Here is a 15,890-nt window from a genome sequence, read left to right on the forward strand (position 1 = left end):
ATAAAGCCCAGGTACTGTCTTGTTCCACGTGCTACCTGCCAAATAAAGCGGCAGAGTCAAGTCTGACCTCTCATTTCAGGTGGGATTTTACCACTGTGGATTTTTACAGAATCGCAAATGATATATGTATTTCTAATTCTAAGCATTCTACTAGTCGTTATGCTAAAAACCTAACTGCTCTTGAGGGTTGCCTCAATAGGAAAATACCATGAGTCTCAACCCATGACTATTTTATTCCCCGAAGATCATTTCCTCATAGGCAGGTGGGCCGCGTCAGCAGAGTCCACACGGACGTCTTGGTCCCCACCATCTGAAGGCCTCTTTTCTGCATACCATTCCCTGAGAGCTGGCTGCCCGGAGACTCCATAACCTGGTACCGACTCCTCCCTCAAGCCCCCTCCCATTCCTCCAGCTTATCTCTGCTGTCAGAGAAGAATGCAGCCTCCGGCTCTCATAAGCTTTTACATTCCGGCTCCAGCACTCAGGGGAAGGGCCCTCAGCAGAGCTGTCTGGCATCTGGAAAGTGGGGCAAGGGTGGCTGGTTGAACAGTCACCTGCCGCCCAGACCAGCCCCCCTCAGGCCATCCCAGGCTGCTGCAGCTTTGAACAGAGCTGGACAGGACCCCTGGGGAAGCACCAATTCTGGATCTCAGGGCCAACGTATATTATGGGCTTTATTTCTGGAGTTCCGGGGATGGGAAGGGGGAGAGCAGGATCAGAACATCCAGAAACTCTGCCTAGCAACCTGACACTCACCAGGTGTGTTTACTTAGCCATACCTTTTGAAAAGGTGGGAAAGACCCACAGTGCTAATGCCAGGGCTGGTGAGACGCGGTCCACTATGCAAATGAGCCTAGAGCCCAGTCTAGAATAATGAGAATCAGGCCACCCTTCCTTCTCACTGGATTACTGGGATTCACCTCTGTGACCTCAGGCAAGTCAACTGTCCTCCCTAGGGCCCAGTTTCCTCCCTCTAAAATGGACAGGGAAGAGTGGAACCAGACAAGTTGTAAAGGCACTTTTAAGGCCAAGAATCCACATGTCTGATTTTGAACTAAGTCCAGAAAACAAGTGTGGCCAGGTGTATAATTGCTGGCTCTTTTCTTTTTTTCCCCCTGCAGGCTTTGGTTTCACTAACACTCTGACCTTGTGATCTACTTCCATGAGATCTTTCCTCCCCCAATCCATAAGAGTGTGGGGAATCTGGGTTGGAAAAATCTTTGTGACTCAGTTCTCTCCCTCCACCCCCATCCCACCCACCAGACCCCTTGTCCACCCTCACCTGAGCTCTTTTGATGCTGGGATGCTGGGAGGCCTGGGAATTCAGTGTTGACTGTTTGGAGTCCTGTCCCATCCTCTCCTGGTCACTGCGGAGGACACTGTGACTCACTGAGTAGTCTTCTTATGCATTTGTGCAATGTTTCTCACAAGTGCCAGGTTCAGTCCTGGGCACCAGGGCTGCTGAGAACAACAACATGGCTCAAGTCTCAGGAAGTTTAATGCCTATATTAAGGAGAAGACTTGCCAACCCACCTAATGGCAGTTAGCCTGGGTCACCTGGGAGAGGCCCACCAAGGGAGAGCCTTCCTGGGCAAAATCATGAAGGGTGCTGTTGCTGACGTTGTCGACGCCCACTCCTATCAGATTTGTTCAGCTCGTGCCCTTTAAGTCAGGGACTTAAGGCCACAGAAGAACCCTTGAGCCAACAAGAAGCAGAAGCTAGTGAGTAAATAGCCCCAATTTCTCACCACCTCCTCCTGCGGGGTGCTTCCCCTCACGTCTCTCAGGGGGTCCCAGTGGGATTGACTGAGCTGCTCACTAACACAGCTGCAGTGCCTTCCCTTCCCTGTCTCACTTCCTGCTCCCCTCCATGCTCCTCCGGGTCACCTCTCAAATAAAACTACCTGCCCCCAGGTCCTTATCTCAAGGTCAACTCTTTTCTCTCTCTTTTTGGAAGATTTTTATTTATTTATTTGAGAGAAAGAGAGAGTTAGCCATCACTGAGGGAGAGGGAGAAGCAGACACCCCTCGGAACAGAGCCCCTACATGGGGCTCAATCCTAGGACCCTGCGATCATGACCTGAGCCAAAGGCAAACACTCAGCTGACTGAGCCACCCAGGTGCCCCTCAAGGTCAACTCTCAAGAGAACCCACAGTAGATATGGAAGAGTAAGCTTAAATGGGGAGTCAGGTGGTCAAGGCGGAGAGCATGTCGGCAGAGGGAACCACCTGGGTAAAGTGATGGAGGACAGGACATGGCGCGGCATTTGGCGTGGCATGGCAAACTTGTTGGTCCCAGGACTTTGTTGTGGGACCTTAGCATCCTTGTGCGGGGGGGGGGGGGGGGGGGGGGGGCGGGGGACGAACTCTTCAGTCATCTTTTCCTAACTTCCCAGAGGTGCTAGAAGAGAAGGGGTTGAAGAAGAAGGCCGGGGCATCCTAAGAGGTACCCAGAGGCCCTGGCCAGATGTCTGCCTCTGTCCTGGGCCCTCAGGGGTTCAAGAAGCTGGCTCTGTTTCTTCTGAAAATGAGCTGCTTACCTATAAAGAGGAATTTCCCAACTGTCCTAGCTTCTTGCATGATTTGGGTGATCTAAATATTTGGAAAAAGTTCTCTTGTGCTTACAGGGCATTTTATATGGTCAAATGCTGAGGCCTATGGAAGGCAATATAAAGCAGTGGTTAAGCCAGACAGACTAGCCAGTTGTGTGCTCCAGAACCTAGGCAGCACCTGTGAACCTCAGTTTCCTTATCTGTACCATGGGAATAATAGTACATGCATATGGCACTAGGCTCTGACTATAGTAGATGCCGGATTATTTTATTTTATTTTATTTTATTTTTTAGTGCCGGATTTTTAAAAGATGGCTGTGGTGACAAGCTGTGGTACCCACTGGGGCAAAGCCAACTGGCCACCTGGGCAAGACCAGGAAGCAAACTCTGCCATGAAGAGTCTGCCACCAACCCAGCTCAAAATCCCAACTGGGCAGCCCACCAAGGATGTGTTTGCTTGGGTTGGCTATGACAAGAGCAAACCAGATGGTCAAGCTCAGACATCAAGTCATCCTGCCCAGGCCGGGCCTTTGCCACCATGGGTGAGCTAGCCAGCAAACAGCAGGGAGAAGACATTGGCTCAGAAGGCCTGGGGTTCTGGGCAAGTAGAGGGAAATGACCTTAGTGGGGTTCCTCAGCCCCCTTGCCCCACTGGTGTGCAGAGGAAGACCCAGCATGGCTTCCTGGGATCCTCTTTTATAGGCTTATATGGGGGGGGGCAGCTTCCTTTCTCTTCAGGGTCTCTGTTTCATTCAGTTTGACCCCTCTCATCTCTCATCTGAGAGCCTTGCCTGTGCTCCCCAAACCACTCCTGGCCTAGAGGGTTGACCTGGCTGGTTTAACTGAGAGAAAGTTGGCGGGGAGGGTCTCTGGGGCCTGGACCCTGGACTTGCATTGCCTCAGAGAGGGTTGTGTAGAACAGGCCTCTCCCCTCCCCCACCTAGGGCAGATGAAGGAATGCTTCTGAGCAGCAAGACCCGGGCTGGCACTTAGGCTGATATTTTGAGGCTTTCAGTAGAGAAGTCCTCAAAGGAGATCCCAGGGGACTTGCAATTATCCAATTAACAACATGCCAGTTTCCGAGGTGTCCTGGAGTTCCTCAGGGCTGCTCAGATAAGGACTGACAGGAGGAAAGATCCATGAAGTTCTGGTCCTTGTCTGTGTACACAATGCTGGGGATGATTAACCGGCTGGGGGGGGGGGGGGCGGTGCGGGGGGGAAGGTGCAAGGAGGGAGGTCAGAAAAAGAGATGGGGGATGGAGCTCAAAGGCTCTAGACAAAATGACCAGTCTTGGATCTCTGGGGGAAGAGGGCTCTGTCTGCACTAAACAAAGCATATTTAACATCAGCACTGCTTTGGGGAGACCTGGGTAGCCTGGGAGACCAGTATCAATTTCCCCAGCCATGCACAGGGCAGCAACCTTCTTTCTGCATTTCCACCATCTTTATTTCTCTTCACAAGATAAACAGAGAAACGCACACCCATGCTGTCACCAAACTGGGGCCCAGAGAAACCAATCTAACGATTCCTGGGAACGCCTGATCTGGTTTAGTTGCGGGATTTCTCTGCCTTTAGAGTCCATGGTTCTTGGTCCCACTGCTTTGAAGAATGAAGAGGTCGACCAGATGAAGTGTAGTGGGCAGCAAAGCTTACCCAGTGATAGTACAAAGCTCCCCGAGAGGGAGGGTCAGCCCCAGTGGAGTTTCCCCTTGGGGTTTCTAAGTTGAGGGGTTTTCATCAGCTGTGTTAGGGCAGGAAGATCAGATTCCTCTCCCTCACTGCACCCCTTAGCACCATCTCCTTGGCCAGGGAGAGCTGCCTCCCTCCCTTTGTCAGGCTCTGGAAAGGCAGTGTAGGGAAAGGTAAAGATGGGGGAGGGCAGGAAGGAAGTGCCAGGCCTAGAAAGGGGCAGGCCCAGGCCCAGCACAGGGGAGGAGGGAAACAGGCCTTGAAAGTGTTGGCTAAGAACCACAGTCTTGGTGGGGAAGGAGGAGCTGCAGGGACTGGAGTATCTCAGGCCCTCTCAGTGGGTGGGGCCTGGAGCAGGGGTACCTGGGAAACAGGCCTCCCTCTGGAATTCAGAGCAGAGCTGCTGTCTAAGTCACGGACCTCTGGAATCTATAAGATAGAGGACTGCAAAGGGGTGCCACACTCCAAAAGGACAGCTTAGGGTGAGTATGACATATTGCCAGACTCATGGACTCCTGGCCCCAGTTTCCAGGATCCTTCTCATTGCCTGGACCCCCAACTAGCAAGAGAGAAGCCCCTCCCCTGGGTGGCTGCTCAGAAACCTGGAGGTCGGGAGAGACAGTGGTAAAGGATACACACCTGCAGAGATGGGGCCATGTGAAAGGGTTTTTGATCTACCCCTACCTGATCTCTCAACTGTCCTAAGAAATTCTGAGGACTCTAGAAACTCCACCCCAGAAGGCTTCACCCACCCCTCCAGGACAAGGCTGAGCTCAGGGGCTCTGACTTTTGTTGCTATGACTGTTGAGTCCAGGTTTCCAATCCTCCCAGCTTTCTGGGGGCTCTTTTCCTCCCAAAAGGCAACTCGGAGTACCATCTCAAGTACCATCTGAAGAGAAAGTTCTGCCCTCAGAACTCATTTTAAACCATGACCTGCAAACCAGGTCAAACGCAAATCCGACTCACCTGTGGCTGGCCCGTTCGTTCTAAGGGGAAAAACTGAGGCAACTGAGTTTTGTTGGAATTGACAGAATCTTCTGTAAGTCCCATGTTCCTGTTCCAGCAGAGTTTCTCCTGACTGAGGTCGTTCAGCGGCTCATTATTAATAGACGTTTCTGGAGCAGCATCTGTGCACCTGGGGAAAGTTTACGGCAATAAAGGACACAGTCTCTTCCTTCCCTCCAGAAGCTCATGCAATGGGGACAAGGGAGGAGGTTACTTGGAAGTTCGGGCCCGAGGGGACAGATGTAGGAGGCCTTCTGCAAGAAGTCACTCGTGGATGCTAACCCACAAGTGAATTAGAGGGAAAGGCATCTGGGAGAGGGAAAGGCTTCTGGGAGCGGGAAGGGCACGAGGTGCCACAGGTACACCCCCTCATCCCTGTCCCGTCCTTCAGGGAAGGGAAGCCCTTGTGCTTCTCCGCAGATCGGGAGGGTAGAGCGCCACGTCTGCCCCTTCGTTCGGGGTTTCTGCGCATTGAAGGGACTGTCCCGCTGTTCTCTCCACAGCCACGCACCATGTGGTGGGTCCTGCTGCCCCTGCCGCTGCTGCTGCCCACGGCGCTGCACCTCTGCTGGGCAGGGCCTCCCCAGGAGAGGGGCCCTCTTTTCCGGCTGACTCGGCAGGACTCTCGGGAAAGCGGGACCGCCAACGCCACGGTCTCGCCCTGCGAGGGGCTGCCCGCCGCGGGAGCGTCGACCTTGACCCTGGCGAACCGCAGCCTAGAGCGCCTCCCCAACTGCCTGCCGCCCGCGCTGCGCAGCCTAGACGCCAGCCACAACCTGCTGCGCGCCCTGAGCGTGGCAGAGCTCGGCGCCCTGCCGCGGCTGCAGGCGCTGACGCTGCGCCACAACCGCATCGCAGCGCTGCGCTGGGGCCCCGGCGGGCCCGCGGCGCTGCACACGCTGGACCTCAGCTACAACCGGCTGGCCACGCTGCCGCCGTGCGCCGGGCCCGCGCTGCCCGGCCTCCGCTCGCTGGCGCTCGCCGGGAACCCGCTGCCGGCGCTGCAGCCCGAGGCCTTCGCCTGCCTCCCGGCGCTGCGCCTCCTCAACCTCTCCGGCACCGCGCTGGGCCGCGACCCGGGGGCGGGCATCGCCGACGGGGCCTTCGCGGGAGCGGGCGGCGCGCTCGAGGTCCTGGACCTCAGCGGCACGTTCCTGGAGCGCGGTGAGTCCGGGCGGCGCCGGGAGTTCGGAGCCGGGCTGGGCGGGCGCTCCCGGTGCTGGGCCATGAGCTTCCTCCGGGGTAGGGGTGGGACAGGGACCAGGGCACCGAGCTCTCCGTGTGGCTCAGAAAGGGCCCCACCTCGGTTTGCAGAGCCCAACAGCCCGGTTCGAAGGGCACAGGGTGGTTAACTTCTGGAGGCCCGAGAGGTGGGGACTGTTAGTAGGGATCTCTGCTTTCCTTAGGAGGGAACCAAGGCTCGGACAGGGGAATGAGCGGCCCGCGGTTTAAGTGATGACTCCAAATCTGAGCCCGGGCATTCGGGCCCAGAGCCCAGCCTTAGCCACTCGGTTTACTGCTACCTATCGGAGCTGACAAATGCTTGTAGAATGGGGAAGTGGGATCGCTTCGAGGCTGAGTAATGAATGAAGTTAGCAGCAAACACGCAGTTAACCTGAGCATGAATTCGTTGATCTTTCTACTTGGTTTGGCTCAGGTGGTTTCTGTGAACGTTGAATCTTCAAACAAGACACATGCACTTGACATGTTTTGACTGGTTCACCAGGGTGGTTTTATTTAAAAACAACAACACTATATATGCCTATAATCACCTATTCCACCGTGGACAGAAAAAAAGAGCGAGAATGGAAAACAGGGAAAGTAGCACATTCTCCATTTGTTAGGGGAGCCACAAAATTAGGTTTCGGCCTTGATCTCCTCTCCCCCTCCCTTGCCCCTCTCAAAATCATCCCCACTTCTGGTAGCCATCAGAGTGAAATCTGGGGTATTTCCCTGTGAAGTTTAACAAGAGGATGGGCAACAGCGGCCTTGGAGACAGTGTCCTGGGTTCAAGTCCTCACGCCATCCCTCCCCAGCTGTGTGGCCCTGGGCCTGTCCTCCTCCTCTCTGACTTTAGCTGCCCCAGGGCTGGAAGGTAGGCAGGCAGGCAGGCAGCCAGGCAGCCTAGTGAGTCTCTGAGGGCTCTTCCAACTGAAATGGTCTATGCTTCTGAGATTCCCAAAGCTGTTAATTGTCCATGCTCATCAATGACCTTTATGACTCACCTCGTCCGTCTCCTTCTTTCCTTAATGCTATGCTGGCCTCACGGGTTTGTGCCTTCCTGGGTAGTGGGCAGTTTCCCCCTCTGTATTTCAGTTCGGTCAGGGTGGATCAGAGACCTGCCAAAGCTCACATCTCTCCATCTGAGGAAGATGCCCAGGCTGCGGATCCTGGAGGCGGCTGTTTTCAAGATGACCCCCAACCTGCAGCAGCTGGATTGTCAAGACTCGTCCGCCCTGACTTCTGTCCACACACAGCTCTTCCAAGACACTCCTCGCCTACAGGTCCTTCTATTCCAGAAGTAAGTGTTTTCTTTCTTCTTTTTTTTTTTTAATATTTTATTTATTTATTTGACAGACGGAGGTCACAAGTAGGCAGAGAGGCAGGCAGAGAGAGGAGGAAGCAGGCTCCCTGCTGAGCAGAGAGCCCGATGCGGGGCTCGATCCCAGGACCCTGATATCATGACTTGGTCCAAAAGCAGAAGCTTACCCCACTGAGCCACCCAGGCACCTCCCCAGAAGTGTTTTCTAAGACACATGTGGATCCCGTAACTGATTTCTGCCCATTACACTAAATTGAACACCTGTAACCGTTTATAGCGCTAACCAGAACTTCATTTCTCTCCCTCTTCTCCTTTGCATCCTCCCTGGATTTCTGTTCTTCTTCCTCCTTTGGGTGATGTCTTGATCGGGTACCAGATAGTCCATTGGCCTAATAAACATGCAACTCAGTCTTGTCCAGAGTAAGAGTAAAACTCCAAACTCTCATGCGTGTGAAGTTTCCTTTAAGCCCAGGCTGAGAAACTTGCTGTGGGAAGAGGGCAGGAGGCATCAGGGTCTTGTTACTGGATCCACCTGCTTCCCCCCACCCACCTGCAGGGGTTTATGCAGTTCAGCCCTTCTGAGGTTTGAATGGGTCTAGGGACGAAATGTGAGAGGACAGAACGGTCCTACTTGCAGTTGGGACCCAGGGTCTGTCCTTTCAGGCCTGGTTGTCCAAAGTGTCACTGCACTCACCCTCCTGACCTGACTTCTGCAGGAAGGGCAGCATACCTTTGAAGGTGAGCCCAGGGGCGCCTGGGTGGCTCAGTGGGTTAGAGCCTCTGCCTTCGGCTCAGGTCATGATCCCAGGGTCCTGGGATTGAGCCCTGCGTCAGGCGGTCTGTTCAGCAGGGAGCCTGCTTCCCTTCCTCTCTCTCTCTGCCTGCCTCTCTGCCTACTTGTGATCTCTGTCTGTCAAATAAATAAATAAAATCTTAAAAAAAAAAAATGAAGGTGAGCCCAGACCACCTCCTTTCCTGGGGGCCCACATCTGGACCCCTGAAGCAACTTTGCCCCTCATCACCTTTCAAAGTAGCCACTTTTCTCTTTTCTCTGCTAGCACCAGCCATAACCCGAGTATTCACTTTGGGGTTTGGCGTGGGAACAAAGGAAACAGAACACGCAGAGCACTTAGCTCAGTGCCTGACCTATTACGGTACTTGCTGTACCGTTCATGAAGATGATACGGTGGTGGTAAAGAAGGTGATGGGGATGATGGCCGTGACAGTGATGGTGGTGACGGTGATGTTGTTGGTAATGATGGTGAATTGGGGACAGTGAGGGTAATCGTGATGATGATGGTGGTGGTAGTGCTGTTGGTGAGAGGGTTATTAGCCTCTCGGGCTCCAACTGCTCTTCTGAGCCTCAGACTCATGTGGAAGGTATCAGATGTGGAGCCATGCTGCCCCGGCTCAAATCCTGACCCCATCCCTGGTCACACACCCCGCCTCCGCGGACCCCAGGGTAAGAACACTTACCATCCAGTCACCACATTCAGCCAAGAGGTCTGTCTAAATCATAATCTGATTGAGTCTCCTGCCAAATGAAAACCTTGCAGTGCCTTCTGTGGCCGAAGGAGAAGGTTTAATCCCTCTGGCTCATCTTGGGCTCCCCCACCCGCACTGTAACACTTGTGTTCCAGCCAGCCACTTGCTTTCTTGGTGCTCTCAAGTGTCTCCATCTGCCCTGCTGGACCCTCTCCCCACTTTTAGCCTGGCCTACTCACTGCTCTCCTTAGCTCACCCACAGCCTTCCCTGGGGGCCTGTGTTAAATAGTCATATTGGGTGCCCTGGCATGGCCACCTCCAACCAGTGAGGGGATGGCCACCTTCCTGGCTGTTCTACCCACCCAGTGTGCCCAGAGCCTTCCACAGTCCCCTCTGACATGCAGGAGGGTGGGACAATAATTCAGCAAAGAAGTGAAAAGAGGGGGCACCTGAGTGGCTCAGTTGGTTAAGCATCTGCCTTCAACTCAGATCATGATCCCAGCATCCTGGGATTGAGCCCCATGTTGGGCTCTCTGCTCAACGGGGAGTCTGCTTCTCCCACTCCCTGCTGTTCCCCCTACTTGTTCTCTCTCTCTGTGCCAAATAGATAAAATCTTAAAAGGTGGGGAGCACCTAAGTGGGCTAAAGCCTCTGCCTTCTGCTTAGGTCATTATCCCAGGGTCCTGGGATCGAGTCCCACATCGGGCTCTCTGCTGAGCGGGGAGCCTGCTTCCCGCCCCCCATCTCACCCCGCCTGCCTCTGCCTACTTGTGATCTCTGTCAAATAAATAAAATCTAAAAAAAAAAAATCAAAAATAGGTTATTTAGGAGACCAAATGAACCTTCTTTCACACTAGGGCTCTGTAAGTTACAATGTGACCCACACCAGGATGTGAGCCAGGCCCTCCCGTACCTCCATGTAGGTGGTGATTCGAATTGATTTCATCGCATGCAAACTGCACTGGTGGCAGAAAGGGCCGCCGGATAAGGAAAGGATTCATTTTCCTTATCTGTAGAAGGAGCAGAATATCATTCTCTCACTGATTTGTCATAATGATGTCACTGAGATAATGACTGTAAAGCCCTGGGGAACCTTACCTGCTCAAAAAGATGACAATCCTTTTCCCCTCTCCCCCTTCAGGCAAAATGAAAAATATTTCCTTGGGATGCTGAAGTGCTAAGTGATCTCTGATTCTAAGATTTCCACTCTGGCTCTGTGAAATCGGCTGAAAGCAAGCATGCATATATGTATATATTCATATATGTGCTTTACGTTTCCGTGTGGACATACTCCTTGCAATGTGACTTGGCAGCTCCTCCCATCAAGAACTGGAGTCTGTCCTCCACCTCTTGAAGCTGCACTTGGCCATGTGACTTGCTTAGGCAAGTGGGACATTAGCAAAAGTGACCCTAGCAGAGGCTTGAAAGCAGTTGAGGATTGGAGCTTTTCCCCTTCCTGGGTAGCCCACCTGGGAGCCCTCCTCCCTCACCCCCCTCCACCACCCTGTGCACTAGGCTGGGCTAGCCTCCTAAATGATGAGTATATGTGAGGGAGGCCCCAGCAAACCTAGTTGAGGCTCCATATATGTGAGGCTATCCTAGATCTTCCAGCCCCAGCTGAGCTGGCTTGGACCACAAGAACCACAGAATCAGGAGAAAGAACAGATAATTGTTGTTTTAAGCTACTAAGTTTTGGGGAAATTTCTTCTCAGCAAGAGCTTGATACACTCCAGCAAGGCATCGTTCAAAGGACTAGTGTTGAGTACCATCAGCAATAGCTTAACTGCAATAGCCCATATTCCAGAGTGTTCTCATTAAGAGCTTCTGCCATTTCTTGTGACTGGTTTATAATAACAATATCTTACTTTCGGGTAGAGATGTACACTTATAAACAGTTTCATTGTCATAGACTCTTGCGATATAACACATGAGCAGGGGAATACTGTCTCCATTGGATAGGAGGGGTGAGTGTGACTGAGTTGGTTGGTATCTCCGCTTTACAGATGACAAAAAAAAAAAAAAAAAAAAAGTAGTCCAAGGTCATTAAAGAGTTTCGTCCAAAGTAGTATCCTCTAAGCCCTAACAGAATGGTTTTGCAGTGACACCACCTTGGCTCTCTGGCAATAGTTTTGACTAGGTTTTTAAAGCCTGACTTGATTTTTTTATGTTTCAGCTGCAACTTGAGTTCTTTCCCTCCGTGGAGCCTGCATTCCTCCCAAGTCCTGTCCATCAGCCTCTTTGGCAACCCCCTCATTTGCAGCTGTGAATTGTCCTGGCTCCTCAGGGATGCAAAGAGGACTGTCTTAAGCAGGTAACACATTTACAAAGCAGATGACTAAGAGGTGAGCCGAAATTCTCACAGCTTATGGCTTGCCCTTCTTGAGCAGGTTGGCAGAGTGGCAGGGAGAGCATGGAGGAACAGACAGGATGGTTTTAATGGGTCAAGACAGGAGGTGGGCCCTCTCATCTCCACTCGCATCTCATTGGCCAGATGTCGGTCACAGGCCACAACTACTACAGGGGAGGCTGGGTAATGTAGTCTAGGTTTGTGCCCAGTAGGGGGGAAAATGGGCTAAGTCAACAGCTAGATTGTCTCTGCTGAAACAGGCTTATCTGTGTTCCATTTTACTGATGGGTAGATTGGGGCCCAAAGAGATGAAGTGCCTGCTTGGGTTCATGCAGCCATTGGGTGGAGGAGGCAGGATCTATCTGCCTCCAAAATGGTGCTCTTAACTACTGGGCCCCACTAGTGAGTCCCCAAGATGCAGCCTGGTCCCCTGAATCATTCAGCCCAAGGCCAGTGGGCTTACAGAGCTCTTGTGGGACAGGGAAAAAGAAGTCCTTCAAGGACTTCCCATTGACTGTTGGCTAGAAGAGCTGTTTTTGTCATGGGGAGCCATGCTCAGGCTGGCTACCAGAAAACACTCAAACCAGCTCCACCAGCCCCTCTAGCTCACTTTAGGAGACACCTCCCTCCATCCTGTGCTTTTTTTTTTTTTTTTTAATGTTCCACCCAAACCCAGCTGTGAAGTGGGGATCTGTCTACCCCCCACCCCCTCATGTTATCTCCAAAGATAAGGACCCAGGCCCTTTGCAGGGAAGGGTCTCATTACAGTATTAATGAAGAGACTGAGAGTGTAGCCTCTGCACACCACTTACTACTGTTGATTTTGGCTGCATTACTGAACCTCTCTGTGCCTCTGTTCCCCATCGTAAAATCGGGAGAATAGTGGCTACCTCATAAGGCTATAAAGATTAAATTAGTTGATACAGTAAAGTGCTAACAGTAGTTACTGGCATATGGCAAGAACTCAGAAAATGTTAGCTGGTATGAGTATTATTACTAGTACTCAGCCCGGAAGTAGATAGGTGACAACAAAATGGCAGACTACACTTGGAGAATCAGAACTACCACACAAACCTGCCCTGGGTTTAGGTTCTGCCACTTGCTATCTTGGGCAATTAGTTCCTTTTTTTTTTTTTAAGATTTTATTTATTTATTTGACAGAGATCACAAATAGGGGGGGGGGGAAGCAGGCTCCCCGCTGAGCAGAGAGCCCAACATGGGGCTCGATCCCAGGACCCTGAGATCATGACCTGAGCCAAAGGCAGAGGCTTAACCCACTGAGCCACCCAGGCATCCCAGTTAGTTGCTTTTGCTGAGCTTCTGTTTCTTTCTCTGCCCAACGGAAATGATGAGGGAAGCCTACTCCACTGGTTGCCCTAGGGGTCAGGGAAGTGAAGGATGGAGAGTGTGTGGCCGGCGGGACCTAGCAGACATATTTGGGTTTGATGAGAGGGATTGTCTGCACTGAGGACTCAAAACACCTTCTAACTGGTTGGTCTCCCCTCTAGGGCAGCAGACACTGTGTGTGTACCGGCTTCAGGATCCCGAGACACCTTCTCAGCCCCTCTTTCGCTGTCCCAGCTGCCCACTGTGTGCCATCTAGACCAAAGCACCACCCTCAATTCCAGCTCGCCCCAGGCTGTTCCCTTCACCCACCAACCATCTACGCAGGGTCTCACCACCCCATGGAGCACAGCCCCCTCCACTCAACCTGTGGAAGCTGGACAGAGTGTCACCAAGCCCCCCTCCTTCCCCGCGGATTCCGCCACACAAACCGCATGGTCCCACAGTGGCATCAAGGTGGGGACCGTTGGCTCCACGGCCATCCCCACAGCAGATTCTAGCACCTCCAGCGCTCTGCGCAGGGCTGCAAGCACAGCAGGGGCAGAGCACCAAGAGCACGCTGACATGCTGGTCCACGCCCCTCACGTGTCAGTTGCTTCCACCCCCTCGGCCGGCAAACACCCTGGGCTCTTCCCTACCCCCTGGAGCCAGGTGCAGACTCCCCAGCCCGACTACAGGGCACAGGCCACCCTGCAGGTGCCTCACCCGAGTCCTTCTGAGGGCGCGATTCCAGTCTTGCTGTTGGACGACTCCAGTGAGGAGGAGGGGCAGAAGGAGGAGGTGGGAGCGCCTCCCCAGGATGTCCCCTGTGATTACCACCCCTGCAAGCACCTGCAGACCCCGTGCGCAGACCTGCAAAGGCGCTTGCGGTGTCGATGCCCCGGGCTCAGCGGGGAGGACACCCTCCCGGACCCCCCCAGGCTGCAGGCAGTGACCGAGACCACCGACACGTCGGCCCTCGTGCGCTGGTGCGCCCCCAACTCGGTGGTGCACGGCTACCAAATCCACTACTCTCCTGAGGGCTGGGCCGAAAACCAGTCGGTGACAGTGGTGGCGGACATCTATGCCACCGCCCGGCAGCACCCCCTGTATGGGCTCTCACCGGGCACCATGTACCGCGTGTGCGTCCTGGCTGCCAACCGTGCGGGCCTGAGCCAGCCTGTCCAGGCCTCGGGCTGGACACGGGCGTGCGCCGCCTTCACCACCAAGCCCAGCTTTGTGCTGGTCTTCGCAGGGCTGTGCGCTGCCTGCGGCCTCCTGCTGGTCACCACCCTGCTGCTGGCCGCATGTCTGTGCCACCGCAGCAGAAGGGCACGCCCGCAGCGCTACGACACGCACCTGGTGGCCTACAAAAACCCAGCCTTCGACTACCCGCTGAAGCTCCAGACGCTCAGTTAGCTCTGCATCCTCTCCTCCACCGGAGCTCAAGAACTAGCCGCCCGTGTTTAGAAAAGAAGAGACAGAGGGTCAAAGAGGACCCTGTCAGCTCAGAATGCCTCTGTGAATTTCTGTGAAGCCAGCACTCTTGCAGCACAAAGGGAACTTGTCATGCAGTTTCTCTGTCCGGGGAACCACTGCTTTCCCTGCTGCCTTCTCTATGCCCGGAAATGTGACCGTTCACACCAGACCACTCCTGTTGCCACAGCGCAGCCTTGTGTGTTATTTGTGTTTTTCAGCAGTCAGTGCCCCTTCGTGTCCAGTCGAATAGATTGGGTGTGTAAGTAGGAAGAGATAAAACAGTTCACACAATTCAGTCTCTTTTGCCATTCTGGAAGTGACATCCTCAAGTCATTTCAGGGACGTTCCCTCTGGTCAAGCTTCTGGCTAAAGCAGGTGGTATTCAAGGAATCAACTCCTGTGGATTCTTAACCTGAGAACTGGGGTAAGGGAGAACTACTGGTTATGTTTCCTGAGGCTGCCTGGGGTTTATTGCGTCTCTTGGCAAAAAAATGTGCTTTTAGTTTTGTAGTTAAAACTGCAGTCTTCTGGGAACCTCTGTGAAACACAAGGACAAGCTGTCCTTTTTAAAGTCATTGTCTACTGGACTTCTCCATAGTGTAAGTGGTCAAAGAAACTACGAACTCCTTTTCTTAAGAAAGAGCAATAGGATCACTTCCAGGATTTGGTCTTTTAAGAGAAGAGATGAACAAAAAAGAACGTCAAGGCTCTAGCTAGAAGCCAAAGCATTTGCTCTTCATTGCATCAAACTGTGCCTTCATGATTTGTATCTGAGTGTGGGCAACGCCTTTCAACACCCCTTTTCACTTGTATGCCAATGTTAAAACGTTTTTTATAAAATTACAATGTGTGTCATTACTTCTAGATTTTAATTTTCTAAGTATTTATTTCACTTTTCTGTGACTACTGGAACAATTACCACAAATTAGGTGGGTTAAAACAACAGAAATCTGTTCTTAGGGTTCAGGCCAGAAAACCACAACCAAGGTATCAGCAGGAGTGGTTTCTTCTGGAGACTCAGAACTGTTCCATGCCTGTTCTGGTTGCTAGCTGTCCTGGGTGCTCCTTGGTTTGCAAATAAATCCAATTGATGCCTTCATTATCTTATGGCATTCTCTGCGTCCAAATTTCCCTCTTTAAGAAAATATTTCTCCCCCCATCTTTACAGAGATATAACTGACATATAACTTTGTGTAAGTTCATGGTGTGCAACCCGATTTGATATACGTATATATGGGGAAATGATTATAAAAAGGTTCCCTTCACTTCACATGGGTACCTTTTTGTGTGTGTAAGAACTTTGAAGACCTACTTTCTAAGCAACTTTCAGGTAAACATTACTAACTATAATCATTGTGCTGTCTTCTGGGGATCATTATCATTTCCAGAACTTACTCATACCTGGAAGTTTGTACCCTTTTACCACATTCACCCATTGTCTCCCACCCGTATGAACCACCAATCTAT

General features: G+C 52.5%; 1 protein-coding gene across 1 annotated transcript; it reads left to right on the forward strand.

Moving 5' to 3' along the window:
- Nucleotides 1-4,555: 4,555 nt before the first annotated feature.
- LRRN4 (leucine rich repeat neuronal 4) lies at nucleotides 4,556-15,527 on the forward strand. Its single transcript, XM_047745891.1, has 5 exons — nucleotides 4,556-4,724; nucleotides 5,751-6,411; nucleotides 7,564-7,768; nucleotides 11,448-11,585; nucleotides 13,130-15,527. Exons 2-5 carry the CDS (start codon nucleotides 5,760-5,762, stop codon nucleotides 14,361-14,363), a joined length of 2,229 nt encoding a protein of 742 aa, XP_047601847.1. The 5' UTR covers nucleotides 4,556-4,724; nucleotides 5,751-5,759; the 3' UTR covers nucleotides 14,364-15,527.
- Nucleotides 15,528-15,890: the final 363 nt, after the last annotated feature.

The sequence above is a fragment of the Lutra lutra genome, chromosome 9 (assembly GCF_902655055.1).
Source record: "Lutra lutra chromosome 9, mLutLut1.2, whole genome shotgun sequence".
Classification (NCBI taxonomy): Eukaryota; Metazoa; Chordata; class Mammalia; order Carnivora; family Mustelidae; genus Lutra; species Lutra lutra.

Coding starts and splice junctions, on each gene's coding strand:
- LRRN4 (XM_047745891.1), top strand. CDS start 5,760: ATGTGGTGGGTCCTGCTGCCCCTGCCGCTGCTGCTGCCCACGGCGCTG. Junction 6,412..7,563: donor CGGCACGTTCCTGGAGCGCG/GTGAGTCCGGGC, acceptor TCTGTATTTCAG/TTCGGTCAGGGTGGATCAGA. Junction 11,586..13,129: donor AAGAGGACTGTCTTAAGCAG/GTAACACATTTA, acceptor TCTCCCCTCTAG/GGCAGCAGACACTGTGTGTG.